Below are 24,827 nucleotides of genomic sequence, written 5' to 3'. Positions count from 1 at the left end.
GAAATATACATTTATAAAGAAGCCAGAGGCATTTCTTTTAGGAATAATGGGAAATGAAATTAATAAGAAAGAATATAGGTTGTTTTTATATGCAGTAACAGCAGCAAGAATATTATTGGCCCAGAAATGGAAACAAGAAGAATTACCTACAATGGAAGAGTGGAGAATGAAACTAATGGACTATGCAGAACTTGATAAATTAACAGGAAGGATCTGGAACTGGCGGGACCAGAAGTTCACTGAGGACTGGAGAAAATTTACGGAGTACATGAAAAGTATATGTGACGATCAGACAACGTTTGTAGGTTTACAGGAAGCTCTGTGAAAAATTAATAGTTGAAATATTGTAAAAATGAAAAAGAAATAGGATATGTTATTAATGTAATGCAATATTAAACAGGGAATGCGCAAGAAGTGATTAAGATGGAGTATTCTCAGTGGAGTTGATGGAAGTCCAAAAAGATTGTATTGGTGATAAAGTGGATGTTTTTTTAAATAATTTTGTATTGTAAAAATTAATAAAAATATATTTTTAAAAAAAATAAAAAAGAAGAGGTGGCAAGAATACACAGAGGAATTATACTAGAAAGATATGGATGTCTCGTACACCCCCGGTAGTGTGGTTGCTGACCTTGAGCCAGACATCCTGGAGAGTGAGGTCAAATGGGCCTTAGAAAGCACTGCTAATATCAAGGCCAGTGGAAGTGATGACATTCCAGCTGAACTATTTAAAATTTTAAAAGATGATGCTGTTAAGGTGCTACACTCAATATGCCAGCAAGTTTGGAAAACTCAGCAGTGGCCAGAGGATTGGAGAAGATCAGTCTACATCCCAATCCCAAAGAAGGGCGGTGCCAAAGAATGCTCCAACTACCGCACAATTGCACTCATTTCACACGCTAGCAAGATTATGCTTAAAATTCTACAAGGCAGCTTTAAGCAGTATGTGGACTGAGAACTCCCAAAAGTGCAAGCTGGATTTCGAAGGGGCAGAGGAACCAGAGACCAAATTGCATACATGTGCTGGATTATGGAAAAAGCTAGAGAGTTCCAGAAAAACATCTACTTCTGCTTCATTGGCAAACTACGGCAAGTTCTTAAAGAAATGGGAGTGCCTGATCAACTCATCTGTCTCCTGAGAAATCTCTATGTGGGACAGGAAGCTACAGTTAGAACTGGATATGGAATAACTGATTGATTCAAAATTGGGAAAGGAGTACGGCAAGGCTGTATATTGTCTCCCTGCTTATTTAACTTATATGCAGAATCCATCATGTGAAAGGCTAGATTGGATGAATCCCAAACTGGAATTAAGATTGCCGGAAGAAATATCAACAACCTCATATATGCAAATGACACAACCTTAATGGCAGAAAGTGAGGAGGAATTAAATAACCTTTTAATTAAATAACCTTTTAATGAGGAGAGCGCAAAATATCGTCTGAAGCTCAACATCAAAAAAACGAAGATCATGGCCACTGGTCCCATCACTTCCTGGCAAACAGAAGGGGAAGAAATGGAGGCAATGAGAGGTTTTACTTTCTTGGGTTCCATGATCACTGCAGATGGTGACAGCAGTCACAAAATTAAAAGATGCCTGCTTCTTGGGAGTAAAGCAATGACAAACCTAGACAGCATCTTAAAAAGCAAAGACATCACCTTGCTGACAAAGGTCCGTATAGTTAAAGCTATGGTTTTCCCAGTAGTGATGTATGGAAGTGAGAGCTGGACCATCAAGAAGGCTGATCGCCGAAGAATTGATGCTTTTGAATTATGGTGCTGGAGGAGACTTGAGAGTCCCCTGGACTGCAAAAAGATCAAACCTATCCATTCTTAAGGAAATTAGCCCTGAGTGCTCACTGGAAGGACAGATCCTGAAGCTGAGGCTCCAAGACTTTGGCCACCTCATGAGAAGAGAAGACTCCCTGGAAAAGACCCTGGTGTTGGGAAAGATGGAGGGCACAAGGAGAAGGGGACAACAGAGGACGAGATGGTTGGACAGTGTTCTTGAAGCTACGAACATGAGTTTGACCAAACTGCGGGAGGCAGTGGAAGACAGGAGTGCCTGGTGTGCTCTGGTCCATGGGGTCACGAAGTGTCGGACACGACTAAACGACTAAACTACAACAGCTTGGTTTGGTGATGTCTGCTTCTAGGCTTTCTGGGCTAGCCTCTTGTTCCCTCTTCCAAGCCGTAGCCTTGCGAGGAACAGCACAGATCATGTAAGGATACGGTTGCACAGCTAACCCTCCTCTCACAGCGTTTGTGTTGATCTCCCGCACGCCATCAGGCAGCCGTAACGTGAACGCTTGCAGCAGGTTAGTGAAGAAGAGGAAAATCTCCATCCTCGCCAGATTCTCCCCAAGACAGAGACGCTTCCCTAAGGAAGGAGATACTACCCACTGTAATAACTGGACAGCTTAGGGTGACCAACAACATAAGGTTTTCCAAGAGATTTCGCCCATGTTGTGTTGACGTCTCTAGTCCAGGGATTGGGATACCTCAGGCCTAAGGTATGTGGCCCTTAAGACCTCTCTACCTGGCCCTTGGCGCTCCCCCCAGATCTCATTCCCTCCTTCGTCGCACCATTCAACAACCCTCCTTCATACCCTTCTTGGGTGTTTTTGCCTGGATTTGGGGATACAGAGGGAGTGTGCGTAGAAAACTGTCACAAGGCAACATCTGTATTCGCTGCCCTGCCCACATTTGTATCTTGCCCAAAAGGAAATGTGGTCCTTGGTTTGAAAAAATGTAGTCCCACCCTTCCTTGCTCTAGCCCAGTGTTTGCCAACATTGGGTCTCCAGCTGCTTTTGGACTACAACTCCCATCATCCCCAGCTAGCAGGACCAGTGGTCAGGGATGATGGGAATTGTAGTCCAAAAACAGCTGGAGACCCAAGGTTGGGAAACTCTTCTCTAGAACCAGCCATTCCAATGCGCTCTGCACTGAATGGCAAGTCACATTTACCTATTGAAAATGGAATGAAGGCGTCTCTGACGAAGAAGTTCCCTTCTTTATCCAGGAAGTGGTTTGGGTTGAACTGGTGAGGCGTCTCCCACTCTTCAGGGTCATATAGCACAGATGCTATATCAGGAATAATTACTGTATCCTGCAAAGAGAGACACAAACTGCCTGAGTTTAACCTGGCCTTCGGACTGCTGTATAATGCTGCTTTTGGTACCTTGAGTTGCCAGATAAACAGAAAGGGAGGAGAGCTCTGGTAGGCTGGGACGGCTGGTAGACATACATGGAAGGAATCCTGTAATTCTTCCAAGGCTCCGATTTTGATCCAAGCCAGTGAAGAATCCAGCTCTCATTTAATATGGGCATCTGTGACTCCTGAAATTCTTCCCTGAGCCTAGCTCAGGAAAACATTATAGGAGTGCAGGAAGTCAGACTACTGCACAATTTCTTTCATTATGATTGTTTTGTATGCCTTTAATTGGTATTTTAGGTGGGCTTTGTTATCACTGTACTCAGTGGTGTTTTTCTAGAAAAAGACGTGAAGGAACTCACCATGAATAGCTCCCTTGTTCTCTTACAATGGTGATGGCACCCACCTGAGGGGTGCCAGAACTGATTTCCAGCGAGTTCTGGCTGGAAAAAAAAGCCCTGATTGTACTTTGTATTATGATGTATTTGTTAGCAGCCTTGGGATTCATTTGTGAGGAAGTGTGGAGTATAAATAAACCAGGGAGACTTGATCTGCTGGGCACATGCTGCCCACTATCTAGAAGACCCTCATCAGTCTAGCTATTGGCAGGATGTGCACTAAATTTTAATTTTGTTGTTGGGGGGGGGGGAGTTCTGTACCTTTTTCATGGGAAAACCAAAAATAGTTGCATCCTTTGCACATTGCCTGAAATTTCCAACCAAGAGAACGTATTTGTAGCGCTGGATTTCATGAATGACAGCATTGGTGTAGGGCAGGTTCATCCGATCCTCATAGGAGATGCGTTGGGAACGTGTCACAGCAGCATCAATCTCGGCCTGAACTTTCTCTGTGGAATCATGTTCACATTTAGAACCAAAGCAATCTTACTATGATGACCGCGCAGCTCTAGAAACCCTACGGCATCCTCAGTCCATAAAGACATTTGTAATTGAGGTGGAAATGAATCCCTAAGGATACGGGTGGGGATGAAATTTTGCTTGATTTGCATTAAAATTCCCATTTCGCCCCTTTCAAAACAAGACAAGTACCAAAACACAACTACTCTTCAAAATGTGCACTTCTCCAAATCATTTGATTTGACCTAATTTAATAATAAAAGTGATTCCTGCATCACAGAGGGTTGGAAGAGAGACCCTCTGGGTCCCTCCCATCTCTGCAATTCTATCATTCTATTATTTGCATCCCACATTTGCAACATTATTGAGTGCAAAGTGGCTCACAATTAACAACAGCATCAAAAATTAAAACACATTGCAATCTCTATAATCATATAAAAAATACAACAGTGCATAAATAAGGCAACAAACCCAAACCAACACAAATTCATCAAACAATTAATGCATTCCAGCACAGGCTCAGAGTGATTCCAAGTATCAGAAATGGCCGCTGAGCACCAGCCCTGAAAGTCATGCAATTCCCCAATAGAAAATGTGTACAGAAATATGTGTATTAGGGAAAGGTGTGCCTGGCGTAGTTAAAATAACAGGGGAAAATGCTTTATATTATTTAGATATTGCAAAAGTATCTATATTAGGCAAACACTGCATACAAAAATGTGGTTTTGGGGGAAGAAATATGCACTTAAAATGCTGACAGATTTTCATGAGGACTAGGAGCGTGGGGCAGGGAGTGGAATTTGCAAAATGGTGAAGAAATAAAGAGATCTGAAGACTGGAAAAAAGAGGGAAACTGTGTATATTTCTCCGAATATACACATTTTGACAGTAATACAATATGGTGACCATGGACACCATATTGAGTTCCAAATCACGGGGGCAGAAAGACATATTGAAAACTGGTGGTGCCATCAGGACAGGACTTTTTACCAGAAGATACAATGAATTGCCCTAGTTGTTACATGTTGATGTGGGTGTACAGAAATGCTTAGGAACTTTTCAAACCAACAATGAATATGTGGGTTTTCTCACACACACACCACATTAAAAAAACTGTACTTGATTTGGGCCACGGCCCTCTTCCGCTTTTCCGGTGCCCAGCTTCTGCACAAACTCCCTCTGGACCGAAGCATTTCAAGAGCATTGACATCCCGGCTCTCACCTTGGATGTCTGGATAAGCCACCATGAAGAGCAGAGCCCAGCACAAAGTGGATGAACCAGTATCTGTCCCGGCTGTGAAGAGGTCGTAAATGACATGAACCAAGTTGGCTTCGTCAAAGGTTGATTCGGGGTCTTCCTTCTTCTGTTGTCGACAATGAATATATTGATTTATTACACGGATATCCCATCTTTGTTCTCCAAGCAGCTCAAGGGGTGTGGTGTACATGGTTCTCCCCCACCCTCATTTAATCCCCACAACACCCCTGTGAGGTAGGCTAGGCTGTGAGGGGCAGTGGCTGGGCCATGGTCACTTGGTGAGCTGAGTGGGGATTTGAATCTTGGTCTCCTAGGCAGTAGTCCAACACTAGACAAATTCATTGACTTATTCCTTTTGTAAACTGCTTTGAGGTTTTTTGGCCCCCCCCTTTTTTTAACTATCAAGCAGTATATAAATCTTATGAAATAAATAAATCCACAAGCTGATGCCATGATGCAGAAACATGGCAAACTGGACTTGAGGCTAAGGAAGAAGAAGAGAAAACCAAAAGTGGCAGACTCATACATCCATGCTTTGGACAGAGCCAACAACCTACAGAGAATGGTGTTCCTTCGGGGCCCTGGAGGCGTCTCCCCTTGAAGAGCAAATTGTCCCCATTCCAACAGCCACTTACTTTATTTATTTCATCCAGATAGAAGTCAATGAAATCCCGTGGTTCATCTGTTTCCCTCTTCTCCTTGTGCCTTCTGATCTCACTCCTTCCAAATGAATGGATATGCTCCAAGCATGAGAAGGCCTTCTGGTGGGGTCCTGGGAGGTGGCGCATCAGCCACGGAAACAGTTCGTACAACTGGAGGGGGAGAGAGAGAACGTGAGGAGAGTCCTGGATCTTGATCAGGCCAATGGCCCGTCCAGTCCAGCGTCCTGTTCTCACAGTGGCCAACCAGATGCCTCAATGGGCATCTTTTATTCAAGGAGCTCAAGGCAGTGGACATGGTTCCCTCCTCATTTACCGTATTTTTCGCTCTATAAGATGCACCTGACCATAAGACGCACCTAGTTTTTAGAGGAGGAAAACAAGAAAAAATATATTCTGAATCGAATGTTGTTGAAGAGGAAGGAGGAGGGAGGATCAGGCTAAGGCTTCACAACAAGAGGCTAAGGCATCACAACAAGAGCGTTCCTCCTGCTTTGCTGAAGAGGCTTTGCGCTGCTTTCGCTGAAGCCAGCAGAGCAAGAGGGAGAGCTGCGCAGCGCCTCTTGGTTTGCTGGCTTCCCAGCAAAGCAGGATGAGGGACGGAAGAGCCTCCGTAAGGGCTCCCTTTTGTTCCTCTTCCCGCTTCACTGGGAAGCCAGCAGAACAAGAGCTCTTGCTCTTGCTCTGCTGGCTTCAGGGATAGCTGCACAGCCTGCATTTGCTCCATAAGACGCACACACATTTCCCCTTACTTTCTAGGAGGAAAAAGTGTGTCTTATAGAGCGACAAATACGGTAATTCCTACAATAGCCCTGTGAGATAGGTTAGGCTGAGAGGCAGTGACTGGCCCTTGGTCACCCAAGGAGCTCCATGGCCCAGTGGGGATTTGAACCTAGGTCTCCCCAGTCTTAGTCTGACACTCTAAGCACAGCTCCACATTGGCTCAGGTGTCCCACTGCTCATGTCTCTTCATTGGATTGCTGACACCAAGTAGGCCTGAGGTGTCCCATCAAGCTTTCACAAATGGAATCAACTTTTCGCCAGCACATTCTCCCTGGTGGCTGGTACCTCCCTCAAACGGAAGAAGGATCAGGCCAGGCAAGAGGTGGCATGAAAGCGCCTTGCAAAACTGGTAAGATTGTGTGTGTGGTGTGTGTGCGCGCGCGCACACACACACATATGCATATACAAATACTCAGAGACTAATAATAATAATAATATTTATACCCTGTCCATCTGTCTGGATTCCCCCAGCCATTCTGGGTGGCTCCCAACAGATTAAAAGCAGAATAAAACATCAAACATTAAAAACTTCCGTAAACAGGGCTGCCTACAGATGTCTTCTAAAAGTCAGATAGTTGCTTAGTGCCTTGACATCTTATGGGAGGGCATTCCACAGGGCAGGTGCCACCACCAAGAAGGCCCTCTGCCTGGTTTCCTGTAACCTCACATCTTGCAGTGTGGGAACTGCCAGAAGGCCCTCAGCGCTGGACCTCAGTGTCCAGGCTGAACAATGGGGGAGGAGATGTTCCTTCGGGTATAAATACACACCAGGGGCTGCTAGTCAAAATGACATTTTGTCTTGCAATAATATAATATAGCAAAATAGCAAAATCGCTCACCAAATGAAATGTGGAGAGGAAAAAATGTGCTTCGTACTCAATGCATTCTATCAGCTTCTGAAACACTTTGTCTTCAATGTCGAAAGGGTGTCCAAAAAGTACGTTGGAGATCACACTACAGAAGGCATGGAAGAGGGGGGTTCTAGGGTCTACAGATTCGCCTAGAAAAATACAGGTGTCCTCTGTCACAATGAACACTCTGAGCAGTGTTGAATGCGTGTTGGAAAGGTCACATACAGTTTATCTGCATAATCGTTCAGCTCCTGCTCCCTTCTAAGGGCAACTTGTTTGTTTTGCTCTTCTTTTAACCACATTGCTCCTTTAGGCCTTCTGATCACAGGGGGAAAGGAATCCACCCCAGGGGGCCAACTTTGACAAGTGGGCAGGGCAACCTACCTGCCAATCACCTGACATCATTGTGGCACCAAGTGGACACACAGCAGATAGAAGCAGACTGCACCCCCCCTGTGACCTGATTGTTTGCTTCCCATGCCGCCATTCCTGGCCCTTTATTCTGATCCAGCAAAACTGTTCGCATTCCCCTGTTAACACCAGTCCTCATGGATGCATAGCCTGCTGCAGCCTTCAACCTGGTTCCCTCCAGATGTTTTGTATAACAATACAGTGGTGCCCCGCAAGACGAACGCCTCGCAAGACGAAAAACTCGCAAGACGAAAGGTTTTTCGTTTTCGAGTTGCTTCGCAAGACGAATTTCCCTATGGGCTTGCTTCGCAAGACGAAAACGTCTTGCAAGTTTGTTTCCTTTTTCGTAAAACCGTTAAAACCCAGGGTGCATTGCTGGAAGAGGTGCGGTTGCGACTTGACCTCGAGGAGCAACACATTGCACGCGGTGTGGTGGCCTTTCTGAGCTTTTTAAAGAGTTTGCTGGATTTTTGAAGCTTTTCCAAAACTTCTTTTGCAGCTGTTTGGTAAGTTAAACTTTTAAAACTTTTTTGGGGGTTTTTGGATTTTGGGTTGGGGTGTTTAGAATTCAAGGACTTGGTGTTGGGGAGGGGTTTGCAAGAATCTGGGAGCTTGTGTGGTTTTTTCCTGCATTTTTATGATTTTCTGTGACCATTGGGCCATGTTTATTTTTTTTTTAAAAAAAATCTGGGTTTGAATTTTTGAATTTCTGTGTGCTGGGTGGATGGGGGAACAGCTGGGGAGGGGTTTGCAAGAATCTGGGAGCTTGTGTGTTTTTTTCTGCATTTTTATGATTTTCTGTGACCATTGGGCCATGTTTATTTTTTTTTAAAAAAAATCTGGGTATGAATTTTTGAATTTCTGTGTGCTGGGTGGATGGGGGAACAGCTGGGGAGGGGTTTGCAAGAATCTGGGAGCTTGTGTGGGGGTTTTTTTTTTTTTTGAATTTTTATGATTTTCTGTGACCATTGGGCCATGTTGTTGTTTTTTGAAAAAAAATTCTGGGTTTTGAATTTCTGTGTGCTGGGTGGCTGGGGGAACAGCTGGGGAGGGGTTTGCAGGAATCTGGGAGCTTGTGTGGTTTTTTCTGCATTTTTATGATTTTCTGTGACCATTGGGCCATGTTGTTGTTTTTTTGAAAAAAATTTCTGGGTTTTGAATTTCTGTGTGCTGGGTGGCTGGGGGAACAGCTGGGGAGGGGTTTGCAGGAATCTGGGAGCTTGTGTGGTATTTTTTTGAATTTTTATGATTTTCTGTGACCATTGGGCCATGTTGTTGTTGTTTGAAAAAAAATTCTGGGTTTTGAATTTCTGTGTGCTGGGTGGCTGGGGGAACAGCTGGGGAGGGGTTTGCAGGAATCTGGGAGCTTGTGTGCGTTTTTTTTTTGAATTTTTATGGTTTTCTGTGACCATTGGGCCATGTTGGTTTTTTTTGAAAAATTTTCTGGGTTTTGAATTTCTGTGTGCTGGGTGGCTGGGGGAACAGTTGAGGAGGGGTTTGCAACAGTTGGGGAGGGGCTGGGGGAACAGTTGAGGTTTTTGAAGACTTTAGTGATTTTTAAAGCTTTCCCAAAACTTCTTTTGCAGCCATTTGAGGATTTTGAAGACTTTGGTGATTTGCAGCCATTTCGTAAGTTAAACTTTTAAAACTTTTTTTGGGGTTTTTGGATTTTGGGTTGGGTGTTTGGAATTCAAGGACTTGGTTCTGGGTTTGAATTGCTGATTTATTTTTTTTCTTTTTCTGAGTTTACAAAGGTAACAGCTGTGCTGCCATGGGACCCAAGAAGACTGCTGCTGCTGCGGAGGCCGGCGAGAGGAAGAAGGAGAAGGTGACGCTGGAGATGAAGAAGGAGATCATCCGGAAGCACGACGGTGGAATGCGTGTGACAGACCTCGCCAGGGAGTACGGCAGGAACCCATTGACCATCGGGACCATCCTGAAGATGAGGGAGAAGATCCTTGCGACTGATGCAGCCAAGGGAGTCACCAGGATCGTGAAGAACCGCCCAGCTGTTCTGGAGGAGGTCGAGAAGTTGCTGCTCATCTGGTTAGAAGAGAAGCAGCGTGCAGGGGACACAGTGACTGAGGCCGTCATTTGTGAGAAGGCCAAGGCCTTGCAGGCAGACCTCATCCGGGAACAGCCAGGAACCTCGGCCGAGCCAGAAGTCTTCAAGGCAAGCAGAGGCTGGTTTGACCGGTTCAAGGCAAGATCTGGAATCCACAGCGTGGTCAGGCATGGAGAGGCTGCCAGTTCTGATGTTCCTGCGGCTGAAGACTTTGCCTTGGAGTTCCTGGAGGTTGTGAAGACGGAGGGCTACGTTCCACAGCAGGTCTTCAACTGCGACGAGACCGGGCTGTTTTGGAAGAGGATGCCCAAAAGGACTTTCCTCACACAGGAGGAGGCCAAGTTGCCTGGCCACAAGCCCATGAAGGACCGTCTGACCCTGCTCTTCTGTGCCAACGCAAGCGGCGACCTGAAGATCAAGCCCCTGCTGGTGTACCACTCGGAGAACCCACGGGCCTTCAAGAAACACAAGGTCGACAAGGGGCAGCTGAGTGTCATGTGGCGATCCAACAGCAAGGCTTGGGTCACACGTGTGCTGTTTGTGGACTGGGTCAATCTTGCTTTTGGCCCTGCTGTCAAACAGTACCTGCCGGACAACGACCTGCCGCTGAAGGCTTTGCTTCTGATGGACAATGCTTCTGCTCATCCTAAAGGCCTTGAGGTGGACTTGTTGGAGGAGTTCAGCTTCATCAACATCATGTTCCTGCTGCCTAACACCACGCCACTGCTCCAGCCGATGGATCAGCAGGTCATCGCCAATTTCAAGAAACTCTACACCAAGGAGCTTTTCAGGCGATGCTTCGAGGTGACTGATTGCACCACCATCACCCTGCGGGAATTCTGGAAGGACCACTTCGACATCGTCACCTGCTTGAAGATGATCACCACGGCCTGGAACGGGATCAGCCAGAGAAATTTGAATTGCGCTTGGCGCAGCCTGTGGCCGGACTGTGTGGCACCAAGTGACTCTGATGCACCAGAGTCAACAGTGGTGCAGGACATTGTTGCCTTGGGGAGGACCATGGGCCTGGAGGTCACAGAGGAGGACGTCTGCGAGCTGGTGGAGGAGCACGACCACGAGCTGACCACCCAGGAGCTGGTTGAACTGCAGTCAGAGGTTGCGCAGGAGCAGGCCTCGCTGGAAGAGGAGGAAGCAACTGAGGAACGGCCGTCCTCCAAAGAACTGAGGGACATTTGCCAGAAGTGGAAGGAGGTGCAGGCTTTTGCAGAGCGGCACCACCCTATCAAGCACGTGGCACATGACCAAGCGAACACTTTTGATACAACGGTCATGTTGCCTCTCAGGGAGCTGCTGAAAAGGCGGATGAAGCAGCAGACCATGGACAGGTTCCTCAGCAAGAAGCAAAGAGTGGAAGAGGAACCTTCTTCGAGTGGTCCCCCAGAGTCTTAGAAAATGTAATGTACCCTTTTTTGATTTTTAAATGTTTTTCCTGTCATGTTTAGAAACTTAATTTATTGTTCCTTCAATTTTTGATATGCTCTTTAAAGTATGTGTGACTTTAAAGAGCAGTTAATAAACTCTTGTTGTACCAAATTTGGCTTTGTTTGGACTTTTTTTGACCATAGGAACGCATTAATTGAATTTCAATGCATTCCTATGGGAAACCGTGCTTCGCAAGACGAAAAATTCGCTAGACGAAAAAACTCACGGAACGAATTAATTTCGTCTTGCGAGGCACCACTGTACCCATAAGCCCATGTCAGTGTAGACAAGAGCTGTTTGGCAGTGGAGCAGACTCCCTGGGAATCTGGTAGACTCTCCTTCACCAGAGGTTTTTACGCAGTGGTTGGATGCAGCTGGAGTCAGCAATAACTCACACGGCTCCAGCAAAGTTAACTCTTTATTCAAAAAAACACAGGCAGCTCAGGAGGCCAGGCCTAGCACAGCAACGCTTCCTGGTAGGATTTGCCGCTATGAGGTAGTTTCAAGGACTAAAAGTCCCCAGTTTCCCACAGCTCCCTAAGTCTCTTCCTTCTCCGGTTCCTTCCCAAGCAATCTGAGGCTTCATCATCTTGCCTGTCTTCACTCATCCCTCTTCATGTTCTGGGAGACCAGCGGGGAGGGGAGCTGGTCACAGCAGGAAGGAGACTTCTGCAGCAGCCAGCCTCATCTCTGCCTCTTGCCCTCTCTCTTCGCCAGCCTCTGCTTCTGCTTCTGCCTCTGCTTCTGGATTGCTCTCTGCCTCAGCCTCTTCCTGATCACTAAACCCTGTTGCCTCTTCAGCTTCCAACACCTCCTCTTCCCAATCTTCTCCCACTGACCACTCATCACCATCCCACCACCACTCCCTGGGCTCTGAGCCTTCTTCCCTTGGGAGTTCCCCAGCTGGTGCCTCCCATCAGTCCTCTGCATCCCACCAGTCCATGACAGATGGCCATATGTCAAGGATTCTTTAGCTGTGATTCCTGCATTGCAGGGGGCTGGACTAGATGACCCTTGAGATCCCTTACAAGTCTATGATTCTATGAATGATGGGCATTGCAGTCCTCTAGCTGGGTCAGGATGATACGGGGATGAAGGACCAAATCCCTACTCTTGTGGGAGCCCAATTAGTGTCATTGCCTTCCGTTAAGAGTTTGGGTGTAATCCTTGACACCTCCCTTTCCATGGAGGCACAGGTTACAGCAACAGCCAAGGCGACATTTTTCCACCTTTGCCGCATTAAGCAGTTGGTCCCTTACCTTTCCCGCCCCGACCTGGCCACAGTGACCCATGCGACAGTCACCTCCAGGCTTGACTACTGTAATTCGCTCTACGTGGGGCTGCCCTTGAAGCTGACCCAGAAACTCCAGCGGGTGCAGAATGCTGCAGCGAGGCTCCTCACGGGGTCTCTGCCATGGGAGCATATTCACCCAGTGCTTTTCCAGCTGCACTGGCTCCCGGTGGAGTACAGGGTCAGATTTAAGGTGCTGGTTTTGACCTTTAAAGCCCTTCACGGCCTAGGACCCTCGTACCTACGGGACCGCCTCTCCCGGTATGCCCCACAGAGGACCTTAAGGTCCATAAATAGCAACACCCTAGAGGTCCCGGGCTCTAAGGAACTTACATTAGCCTCAACCAGAGCCAGGGCCTTTTCAACACTGGCTCCGGCCTGGTGGAACACTCTATCTCATGAGACCAGGGCCCTCCAGGATCTGATTTCTTTCCGCAGGGCCTGTAAGACAGAGTTGTTCTGCCTGGCCTTTGGCTTGGAATCAATTTGATTCCTTCCCCCTCTTTCTTTTTTCCTTTCTCCTCCTGTGATGAGGCTGCATTTTAATGTTTTAATGTGGTATTTTAATCCTGTTTTTTAAGTTGTATTTCAATCAACTTGTTTTTAATATTGGTTGTTAGCCACCCTGAGCCCGGTCTTGGCTGAGGAGGGCAGGGTATAAATAAAATGTATTATTATTAAAACATCTGGAGGGCACCTGGTTGGTGGTGACTGATCTGGTTCATTCCTGGTGTTAGGAAAAGTGCCTTAGAATCAATGATATTCCTGACCTCTCTTGCTTGCGAAGAACTCCACCATGTGGCCAGCCTCCTCTTGCACAGAGAACTCCATGCTTCTTTTTCCAAGGCCCAGCGATCGGAGCACAGATATCCCAAAACGCCGCTGCTCCTTCCAGGTGTGGCCACTTGAAAACAGGATACCTAAGGGCAGCAAGATATTATTGTTCAGAAATGAATTTTGCAAGCCAACCATCTGTATAAAACATGGCCAAGAGACAGCCGCTCGACTGCTGTGCTTTATTCCAATGCACCATCCGCAGCCTCTCTGCTGCCACCTGCTGGAGTTCCCTCTTGCAACGCACCCCCAGCTCTGAAATTCTAAGTCTACGAGAACCCTGCTCATTGGTTGCACCCCTGAACTGACTGTGAGTAAGGCCTAAGGGCACAAACTTCCTTTGGAATAGGTGGATATTGGGAGAAGGTGGGACATTGCATCTGGAGCGGCACAACCCAACACCTTCATCTGCCCCAGTTGCAACAAAACATGTTTCTCCCACATCGGTCTCTACAGCCACAGCAGGCATTGCAACCTTCCAACAGCTTGACAAGGCGCACTCCTCCATTGTCTCTTGAGATAGACAGATGCCAGCATTGCTCCCTGTAAGTTTACTAATATGCCAGTTTTCTGCAACAAGCTGTGTCAAAAGTGGCTTGCAGCAAACATTCAAAACACCGAAATACAAATATATGAAATACAGAGCATGTCAGTAAATTAAAAAATGACAAAAGCCAACAATTTAACAAACACAGAAGAAATTCAATTTAAAAAACAACAACCAAGGTTTAAGCACATAAATACAAAGCGAAACAAAGGTTAACTAACAATAAAGTTTCTGATTCTCATGTAGTATATTGTAAGTGGACCCACTATTGCTATTGAATGAACACCATTACTTGCACATATTTTCTTTAGGAATTATTATTATTATTATTATTATTATTATTATTATTATTTGTACCCCTCTCATCTGGCTGGGTTTCCTGAGCCTCTCTGGACAGCCTCCAGCATGTATAAAAATGTAATAAAATGTCAAACATTAAAAAAACTTCCTGATACAGGGCTGCCTTCAGGTGTCCTCTAAAAGTTGTGCAGTTCTTTATCTCCTTGACATCTGATGGGTGGATGTTCCACAGGGAGCTGTGTATCATGGGAAGGCTGCTACCTAGATATCCAAATGGGAGTCCCATGTTTCCTGGGTGGGGGCTTGACCCAGAACATAATAGAAGAATAATAATTTCTTAGACCAGTAGTTCCCAAAGTTGGAACACTAAGAGACTAGGAGGTAGCAGCTGTGCACTGGAGGTGTAAATGACTACCAGGCTTTGAGAAGTTGGCATCACTGGATCAATTTCATTGAATCAATTAAACTCGTTTTCATTGAATTTTATTGTGTTCATATCTTTCTTATTGGGTTGCGGAAAGCACTGTTCTAAGACTCCTATACTTTGGCCACCTCATGAGAAGAGAAGACTCCCTGGAAAAGACCCTGATGTTGGGAAAGATGGAGGGCCCAAGGAGAAGGGGACGACAGAGGACGAGATGGTTGGACAGTGTTCTTGAAGCTACCAGCATGAGTCTGACCAAACTGCGGGAGGCAGTGGAAGACAGGACGGCCTGGCGTGCTCTGGTCCAGGGGGTCACGAAGAGTTGGACATGACTAAAGGACTAAACAACAACAACATTTTTTTATATATATAAATTTTTATTAGTTTTACAAACTTTTTAAGACAATACAAACATATAAAAAGACATACAAACACGTATAGTTTCATAACCTTTTTTTCATAAACCTTCTTTCTCGGACTCCCCCATACCTCCCCTTTCTGCATCCCAATGTCCAAAATTTTCCAGCAACTTCTAAATAGTTCTGTCAAACATATGTCTTCTTAATCTTTCCTTCAGTCTAATCTTATATCGCTGTAACCCTTTCTTTCTCAAAACCTCGACATTCTAACATTCATCAAGTTTGTAATAGTCCTTAAGATAAATTTTAAATTTCTTCCATTCTTCTTCCGCCGTCTCCTTCCCCTGATCGCGGATTCTGCCAGTCATCTCAGCCAGTGTCATATAGTCCATCACTTTCATCTGCCATTCTTCCAGAGTGGGTAAGTCTTGTGTCTTCCAATACTTTGCGATGAGTATTCTTGCTGCTGTCGTAGCATACATAAAAAAGGTTCTATCTTTCTTTGACACCAATTGGCCGACAATGCCCAAGAGAAAAGCTTCTGGTTTCTTCGGGAAAGTACATTTAAGTACCTTTTTCATTTCATTATATATCATTTCCCAGAAAGCCTTAATCTTCGGGCACGTCCACCAAAGGTGATAGAAAGTACCTTCAGTTTCTTTACACTTCCAACACTTATTATCAGGCAAATGATAAATTTTTGCTAGCTTGACTGGGGTCATGTACCACCTATAGATCATTTTCATAATATTTTCCTTTAAGGCATTACATGCCGTAAATTTTATACCGGTGTTCCACAACCATTCCCAGTCAGCAAACATAATGTTATGACCAATATCCTGTGCCCACTTAATCATAGCCGATTTAACTGTTTCATCTTGTGTATTCCATTTCAGCAGCAAATTATACATTCTTGATAAATTCTTGGTATTGGGTTCTAACAATTCAGTTTCTAATTTTGATTTCTCCACCTGGAAGCCAATTTTCCTATCTTGTTTGTAGACCTCCATTATTTGATAATAATGGAGCCAGTCTCGTACTTTAGGTTTCAATTTCTCATGACTCTGTAATTTCAATTTGTCTCCATCTTGTTCCAAGATTTCCCAATACTTTGGCCATTCGGCCTCCATATTGAGTTTCTTCAATGCCTTAGCCTCCAAGGGTGACAACCATCTAGGGGTTTTGTTTTCCAACAAGTCTTTATATCTTATCCAAACATTAAATAACGCTTTTCTGACAATGTGATTTTTAAAGGCCCTATGCACTTTGATTTTATCATACCATAGATATGCATGCCATCCACATGTATTATTGAAACCTTCTAAATCCAAGATATCTGTGTTCTCGAGGAGCATCCACTCTTTCAGCCAGCAAAACGCTGCTGCTTCATAATACAGTTTTAAGTCCGGCAGGGCAAATCCCCCTCTTTCTTTTGCATCTGTAAATACTTTAAATTTTATTCTGGGCTTTTTGCCCTGCCAGACAAATTTCGCAATGTCTTTCTGCCACCTCTTGAAACAGTCCATCTTGTCAAGAATCTGCAAAGTTTGAAACAAAAATAACATTCTAGGCAATACATTCATCTTAATAACTGCAATTCGGCCTAACATTGACAATTTCAAATTTGACCATATTTCTAGATCTTTTTAAATTTCTGACCAACACTTTTCATAATTATCTTTATACAAGTTCAAATTTTTAGATGTCAAGTGAACCCCTAGGTATTTCACCTTCTTAACCACTGTCAAACCTGTCTCTTCTTGAAATTTCTCCTTCTCCATGACTGTTAGATTTTTTTCTAAGACTTTAGTCTTCTGTTTGTTCAGTTTAAATCCGGCTACCTGGCCGAATTGTTGAATTATCTCCAACACCCTTTTCGTACTAGTGTCTGGCTCTTGTAGGGTCAATACTAAGTCATCTGCAAAGGCCCTTAACTTGTAATGTTTGGCTCCAACCTGTACACCTTTAACCTGCTGGTCATTTCTAATCATATTTAGCAACACCTCCAGAACAGAAATGAAAAGCAATGGGGAAATTGGGCACCCCTGTCGTGTTCCTTTTTCTATCTTAAGTTCCTCAGTTATCACATTATTTACAATCAGCTTAGCTTTTTGTTCAGAATATATCGCACCCATACCATTCTCAAAGCCTTGACCTACCCCCATCCCATGAAGATTCTTTTTCATAAAACTCCAAGAAATATTGTCAAAGGCTTTCTCCGCGTCCACAAAGATCAACACTGCTTTGGTGTTTAAGTTCACCTCTAGTAGTTCCAAAATGTCTATTATATTCCTTACATTGTCTGATAAATGCCTTTTTGGGAGAAAGCCTGCTTGGTCCTTGTGAATCTTCTCCATCAACACTCTTTTAAATCTTTTTGCCAAAATGTCTGCAAAAATTTTATAATCCACATTGAGTAATGATATTGGGCGGTAGTTCTTAAGTTGAGTCTTTTCAGTCTCTGTCTTTGGTATGAGTGTAATATAAGCTTCTTTCCACGACTCTGGTGCCTTTTTCCCCTCTAAGATCTCGTTACAGACTTCCTTTAACGGTTGAACCAACCACTCCTTCAAGGCTTTGTAATATCTGGAAGTCAGTCCATCTGGTCCTGGAGATTTGCCCAGTTGCATGTCCTGAATGGCACTCTCTATCTCTTGTTCTGTTATTCTCTGATTTAAATCCACCTTACTTTGATGAGAGATTTTTTGTAATCCATATTTATTAAGGAATTCATCTATGTCCTTTTCATTTTGTGGCCCTTGAGAGTATAGTTTTTTAAAATAGCTCAAAAAACAGTTTCTAATCTCGTTAGGTTTAGATATATTCTTTCCATCCACTTCTAGGCTTGTAACTGTATTTAATTTCTGCCTTTTCTTCAATTGCCAAGCCAGAAGTTTGCCACATTTATCTGCCGATTCAAATGTCTTTTGTTTCATTTGCTTTATCTTCCATTCAATCTCTTGATTCATCAGTTCCATATATTGTGTTTGATATAACTTGATCTCTCTCAAAATCTCCTGGGACTTTGGTTTTGATCTTAATTTTTTCTCTTCTTCTTTTATCTTTTCCAAAATCTTTTCCTTCTTCTCATTCTGCTTTCTCTTTTTTATTGAATTTTGTTGAATCAGAAATCCTCGCATCACAGCTTTGCTTGCGTCCCAGATCACTCTTTTTTCCACATCGGCCTTTAGATTTATTTCAAAGTAGTCCTTTAAAGTTTTTTGGGCCTTCATGTGGATCTCCTCATCTCGAAACAGGGTGTCATTCATCCTCCATCTAAATTGACCAGTTGTTGTAAGTTTCATTTCCATCTTCACGGCGTTATGGTCGGAGCAGGTTTTTGGGCAGATTTCTACCTTCTTAATCTTTGGAGCCATCCCACTAGTAATCCAAATTTGATCAATTCTGGTCCAGGTCATCATTGCTTGAGAGAAAAAAGTTCCCTCTCTCTCAAGAGGGTTCCTCGTTCTCCATATGTCTATTAAGTCCATATTTTCAGTCATTTCAAAGAAGGTCTTCGGAAGTCTCCCTTCCTTGGAGATTGTCAGTCTTTGTGCCTTGTCCATATTTGTAGAGACCACACCATTCATATCTCCCATAATTATTACATTGTAATCCAAATAATCCATCAGAGTTTCATGAAGCTTCTTAAAAAATTCCGCCTTGCCTTCGTTTGGTGCATAAACTCCAACTATTAAGAATTTTTCTCCTTGTACTTGTATTTCAACTGCCAGGTATCTTCCTTGTTCATCTTTAAACATCATTTTTGGGGTCCATTTCTCTTTTACATAAATCACAACTCCTCTTTTCTTGACTTTATCCGATGAGATAAATTCTTGTCCTAATCTTTTATTTATAAGTAGTTTCCTGTGTACCCTGGTTACATGAGTTTCTTGTAAACAAATCAAATCCAATTGTTCTTTTTTCAAAATATGGAACACCTGTCGTCTCTTCAAAGGCATGTTTAGCCCATTGCAATTCCAACTGAGGAATTGCAGGGCCATCTTATTGTTTCTCCGTTGCTCCTCCTACTGCTCCAAGTTGTTGCTCTTCCTCTGATGGCGGTGGTTTAAGTCCAAACGATAGATTCAAAATATCTAACGCTCTCCTTTGTTCTAAAATTGGATCCACCGTTCCCTTCTGTAAGTCCTCGTTATTTCTCTCCAGGAACTTCTCTTTGTCTTGGATTGTCTTTATTTTCACCTTCTTTCCCTTGTAGTTAAAGGACAGTCCTTGTGGAAACTCCCACCTAAAGAGGATGTTGTTCTTCTTCAGCAGGTAGACCAAATCCTTATAGAAGGTTCTCACCTCCAAGATATGTTTAGGGATGTCTTTAAAGATTTGTATAGGTGAATTTTCAATTTCCAAGGCCTTTTGGTAATGTAGTTTTAATATTTTATCTCTTTCTTCCGTAGATCTGAGAGTAATCAGACAATCCCTCGGGGTCTTTCTGTTCTGTCTCCTGCCCAATCTAAATGCTGTTATTATCTTAAATTCTTCCTCCTCCAAATCCTCCTGCCAAAAGTCAGCAAATGCTTGTGTTAGGAACTCCACGAGGCTGTCCCCTTCACTCTCGGGAATTGATCTTAATTTCAGGTTTCTCTCCTTTCTCTGTAATTCCATCAAAGACAGGGTCGCATCATGCTCATATACCTTCTTAGCAATCGGTTCTAACTTCTCCTGTGCCTCTCCAGCAATTTTTCTAGCGTCCTCTGCAATTTTACATGTTGCCGAGTTTTCTTCAATCAGTTTATTTATAGATTCTGTATTGGATGTCACACTTTTCGTGTTCAAGTCCAATCTCGCTGTTAGTTCTGTTAGTTTTTGTGAGTTTTCTGTACTCTGTTTTGTCAAAGTCTCCAAAGATTGGTTTATCTTAAGTAGTGCCTGTGTCACTGACTCCATGGAGGCAACTGTCACTTTTTCTTGTCCAGCTGCTCCTGTAGGAGTTAGACTAGAAATTGAGCCTCTTTTCTTTTGTTGCAGTTGTTGCTGTTTAGCTTTAGCTCTGGTAGTTATCTCTTCTGCCGGGGCACTCATGTCCCAAGGACGTTCCCACAAAGACAGTTCCCTAATGGAAAATCCCACTGTCTTAAACCGTTGCAACTAATACTTTCAGCCCTCTAGAGGGAGCAGAACAAAATGTCCAAGTGAGGGAAACAAAGAAGTTAAAAACAAATATAACAGGAGGCTTGAATATATAAACTGCAACACTTTTTTCCTGTAGATACTCTTTCAACACACTCCAGTATACTGTACACACTCCAGTAAACAACAACAACATTGAGGTGGGGGCAGTGGGAATGATTTTATGGGTTACACTTACCCTTTGCTTTCATTGTGTCTCTGACAAAGGGAGTTACTACACGACATGAGGTTTCTTCCGAGTAGTTGCTGAGCACTTGCTTCACCAAACGAAAGCCATTCACAACAATCATCGGCTTGTGCCCAACCCAGATGGTGAAGACCTTCCCGTAAACCTTGGATAGCTGTGTCATTTTAAAATTAAAAGGCCATATATGAGAACAAGAGAGGCATTCGTGGTGAGTTCCAGCAGTTCTTTTTGTAGAAAAATAGCACCGGGGACACTAGTCGTCTATATTATTTATATGTACTATCCACCAAAATGTAATTCATCATCTCTCCCCTATTCTGTTGTATTGTTTTCTACACTATGTGCAAAATTCAGTATTTTAAACAATAAAGTTAAAAAGCATAACTGTATGAGCATAATTAGTGCAGGCCACTGGGTTCAAATAAACAAAGCCAACCACCTGCAATGAGTCCCTTCCAGTTGTGCACAGCTGAAAACATTCTCTGCAACATGACCCAACTAACCCCACGCTTTAGAAAAGTCCATGACTGGTGTGATTTGAGAAAAAGGCACAGTTAAAGCAACAAACTGCCTTTGCAGCATGCTACATTGCACTGTGGGACGCGCTTGGTGCTGTGGTCTAAACCACAGAGCCTAGGACTTGCCGATCAGAAGGTCAGCAATTTGAATCCCTGCGACAGGGTGAGCTCCCGTTGCTCGGTCCCTGCTCCTGCCCACCTAGCAGTTCGAAAGCATGTCAAAGTGCAAGTAGATAAATAGGTACCTCTCCGGTGGGAAGATAAACGGCGTTTCCGTGTGCTGCTCTGGTTTGCCAGAAGCAGCTTAGTCATGCTGGCCACATGACCCGGAAGCTGTATACCGGTTCCCTCGGCCAATAAAGCGAGATGAGCACCGTACCTTTACCTTTACTTTGCCCTGCATGATTCACCTTGATGACCTGAGCTCAGGACCAACTCCATGAAATTCCACAGCCAAATTGCAACAAAGGGTAATTACATCTTTGTTGCAATGTCATCCAGTTCTTTCCTCTTTCCCAACATTTCCTCTTTTCCAACATTTCCAAACTCCTGGGATAAGCTGATAGTTTTTATTTTATTTTATTTATTTTCTATAACACCCTTTATCTGAGGATCACAGAGCACTCTACAATATGAAAACATAAAAACACATAACATAGCAAACGAAAACAATACCCCTCCCCTCTTTTAAAGGTTATTTAATTATCCAAATCTAGGTTGTTTATTTATCCGGGGGGGGGGGTATTGTCTAACCTACCTGCAAACAAATCAGAGTGCATGACCTATAAACAGGGTTGTCCAGAAGTGTCCAGTCAGACATTTTTAAAAGCCATTTTAAAGTGTTGAGCTTTACACACACACACACAAAAGGAGACATATATTGAGCAATACAGAAACGGAGGTCCACACACAAGACAAAGGACAGATTGTGGAGGATTCTGCAGCCCAAGGATTCCTTTGTTGTCCACATTTGATCATTATTTAGCTGTAAATTCATATCCCCCCATTTGAATTTGGCTGAGTCCACATCCACTTGTATCTGGCGGCAGGGAGTAGGTGGGGAAAACCAGAATAGGGCAAGGCTACCTCTTATTCTGAATTGTTTCATTACACCAAACTTCACATTGTAGGGGGTTGGTTTCCAACTCAACTGCTCTATGATTCTCTGTGACCACCCAGTCAAACTGCCAATTGTTGGGTAAACATCTTCTCTACTTCATTACTAACTTATTTAGTGCATGTACTGGTGCAGCAGATCCCACCACTACCACCAAAATGTAGTGGATCTCACTGCTGTATACCAATATGTAGCGGATCCCTCCCATGTACACACTCCCTAATATGTATTTTTCAACCACCACAGGTTATGTTTTGGTTCTTCTGTGAGGGAAAAATTCGATACTGGGAGACTCAGGCAGAAGTTGAACAAGGAATAAAGATTTATTTAACAGAATGAAGTGGATAAAAAAAAGCATGTATCGGGAGATAATGCCTTTTCAGGAAACAGTTAACCTATTATTAATTATACTAAATCCAATGGATGTTACAGGCTTCTAATCAAGCACAGCTTCTGTTAAACTTCAGTTGTTTATGTTCCGTTATTACGCTTCAGGCAGATGTCAAAAGTTTCTAGACTAGATGGCACATGCTCATCTTATTTCCAGTTACTTCACTTCAGTTCCTTAACACAGTTGCTTCATAGGGTTTTATAGCTTAACACTTTGGCTCCTTAACCATATAATTAGGAAATCTTTATTGAGAGTTCACCACATGAAGCATTACTGCTCAAACCACTTGGAAAGAAAGGAAAGTGGCTCACATATGTTGATTTATAAAGGACCATGATGGAAAATGGAAAATAAGAGATTATGATGAGATTAAAGATCATTTTCAGAGTTGGCTGCATTATCAACAATTATATGAAACATATATGGAAGACAGCAAGAAAGGATTCAATTATACAAGGTCTAGGTTTCAAATGAATGTGATTGAAGGGAAAGTGAAACTAATGAAGGCTGCATACAGCATACTGTTAGAATGGGAGACGAAAGATGAAGAGGTAAAATCAGACATGATCAAATGGGCACAAGATATAGGTCATAACATCATGATGGAAGATTGCAAAAGGTTATGGAAAATTGATTTTAAATTTACAGATTGTTCTTTGTTGAAAGAAAATTATATGAAGATGATGTATAGATGGCATATGACACCAGTGCAGCTAGGAAAAATGTATAAAACTAGCTCAAATATGTGTTGAAAGTGTAAGGAAAAGGAGGGGACATTTTACCATACGTGGTGGGATTGTAATGAATTAAAAAATTAGAAACTGAAACAGACAGATTGACCCATTCCCTGCTATTTATTTGGTGGAGGGTGGGCGGAATTATAGCATGCATTGAAACGTGAGTTGGAGTGCACACGCCAGGCCACAGGAGCCAACTCCTAAGGGTAGAGGTCCCTTCAGCCTCCCCAATAAAATATTTGAGGGGGCCAGGTCCCCCCCCCAAAGTTGACAGACACTGCCATTTAAACGATGTGCGTCTTGTGATTGATTATGCGGGACGTGGCTTACCTGGGCCCCCTCAATGTTTTACTCAAGTTGGCACCCCTGTGTCAGGCAGAGTGGAGAGGGAGAGAGAGAGGAGGGGGAGGTATTGGAAGGCACAGCAATAAGCAGTTTGCCTTGTGCCCCATAAGTCAGCCTGTGGCCTTCAGGGGTGGTGAAGGACCCCACCTCACATGCCACCAGTAGCCTTCAGGAAACTGGGTCGGTGTCTGGAGCAACAAATAGAGGCCCTTCCTCAGTGACCCAAGGGATCCTGCATTCCCCAGTAGAGCAGATGCTGGGAAGTCCTGCTGCTACACCCTCGTATTAGGAGACAACCCTTAATATGCAAAAAAGGATACCTTGGAGAGGGTGTCTTGATGCCATCCAGAGCCAAAGCACCACAGGGTCCCCAGGAGAGGTAGCGGAAGTGGTCCAGGTGGGAAGTGGCGCCTTGCCCACTGCAGCTTCAAGAACTGCAGACTCAGGAGAGACACCGCCAGAACTGCAAGGCAGCTGCTGATCTCCATTGCCACCTTAGGTTTAAGCCTCAGCTGTGCTCTGGGATGTCTGAGGCAGGTTGGGTTGCTTTTCATATTCTTCCTGCAGAGAAGGCGTTACAGCTTTGCCTCCAGCATTTGTATATTTGTCAATAGTGACAATTACCAAACCTCAAAGGTGTTTCAGACAAGGACTGAACAACAGTGCCAATAATTCAAGTACATTGCAGGAACATTCCAGGAACAGGTCCAAGCGCTGATGATGAAAAGAAGGACAGAAACATTACTGAATAATGACAAAGCAGATATAATACTTTTACAGCAAACGCATCAGACGAAAGAGATGGTTAATGAACTCAAACTGAGAGGTTTAAATAATTATGAGAACGCATATGGTATGTCAAAATCCAGAGGGGTAGCAACTACAGTGGAACCTCGAGTTGCGAATGTAATCTGTCCCGGAGGCACGTCCGCAACTTGAAGTGTTCTTGAAGTGAACTTACCTGCAAATGTTGAGCTGGCATGGATAGCGCTGGAATGAATTCAAGCCAGCTGTGATGGCGAGAGCAGCCTCTGAGGGCCCACCTGATGCCCTGGTTATCCAGCTGGGGGAGAATGACCTAGCGTACCGCAAAGCTATAGACTTGAGATGGAACATTTTTGACGATTTTGCTGATCTGATGGCGGCT

At 43.9% G+C, this 24,827-nt stretch overlaps 1 protein-coding gene across 2 annotated transcripts; it reads right to left on the bottom strand.

Annotated features, from left to right (window-relative positions):
• Positions 1-1,528: 1,528 nt before the first annotated feature.
• Positions 1,529-24,219, bottom strand: LOC308478386 (cytochrome P450 2J5-like). 2 transcript variants are annotated; one of them, XM_081008066.1, is made up of 9 exons: positions 24,001-24,219; positions 20,564-20,726; positions 13,544-13,693; positions 7,552-7,712; positions 5,906-6,082; positions 5,235-5,376; positions 3,815-4,002; positions 2,969-3,110; positions 1,529-2,380 (listed from the first exon to the last, which is right to left on the bottom strand). In XM_081008066.1, the coding sequence occupies exons 1-9, from the start codon at positions 24,166-24,168 to the stop codon at positions 2,109-2,111; spliced, it is 1,563 nt and encodes a 520-aa protein (XP_080864192.1). In that variant the 5' UTR covers positions 24,169-24,219; the 3' UTR covers positions 1,529-2,108. The 2 variants fall into 2 exon arrangements, with proteins under 2 accessions (XP_080864192.1, XP_080864193.1); XM_081008067.1 differs by having other exon boundaries at positions 7,552-7,666; positions 24,001-24,165.
• Positions 24,220-24,827: the final 608 nt, after the last annotated feature.

This window comes from Podarcis pityusensis, assembly GCF_964106645.2.
Source record: "Podarcis pityusensis genome assembly, chromosome: 5".
In the NCBI taxonomy this organism is placed as follows: domain Eukaryota; kingdom Metazoa; phylum Chordata; class Lepidosauria; order Squamata; family Lacertidae; genus Podarcis; species Podarcis pityusensis.
The sequence above is the reverse complement of the archived record's forward strand: the minus strand, read 5'-3'. Positions and strand labels throughout refer to the sequence as shown.

Coding starts and splice junctions, on each gene's coding strand:
- LOC308478386 (XM_081008066.1), bottom strand. CDS start 24,168: ATGGAGATCAGCAGCTGCCTTGCAGTTCTGGCGGTGTCTCTCCTGAGT. Junction 13,694..20,563: donor AGACACAATGAAAGCAAAGG/GTAAGTGTAACC, acceptor TGCTGCCCTTAG/GTATCCTGTTTTCAAGTGGC. Junction 4,003..5,234: donor GGCTTATCCAGACATCCAAG/GTGAGAGCCGGG, acceptor ATGATTCCACAG/AGAAAGTTCAGGCCGAGATT.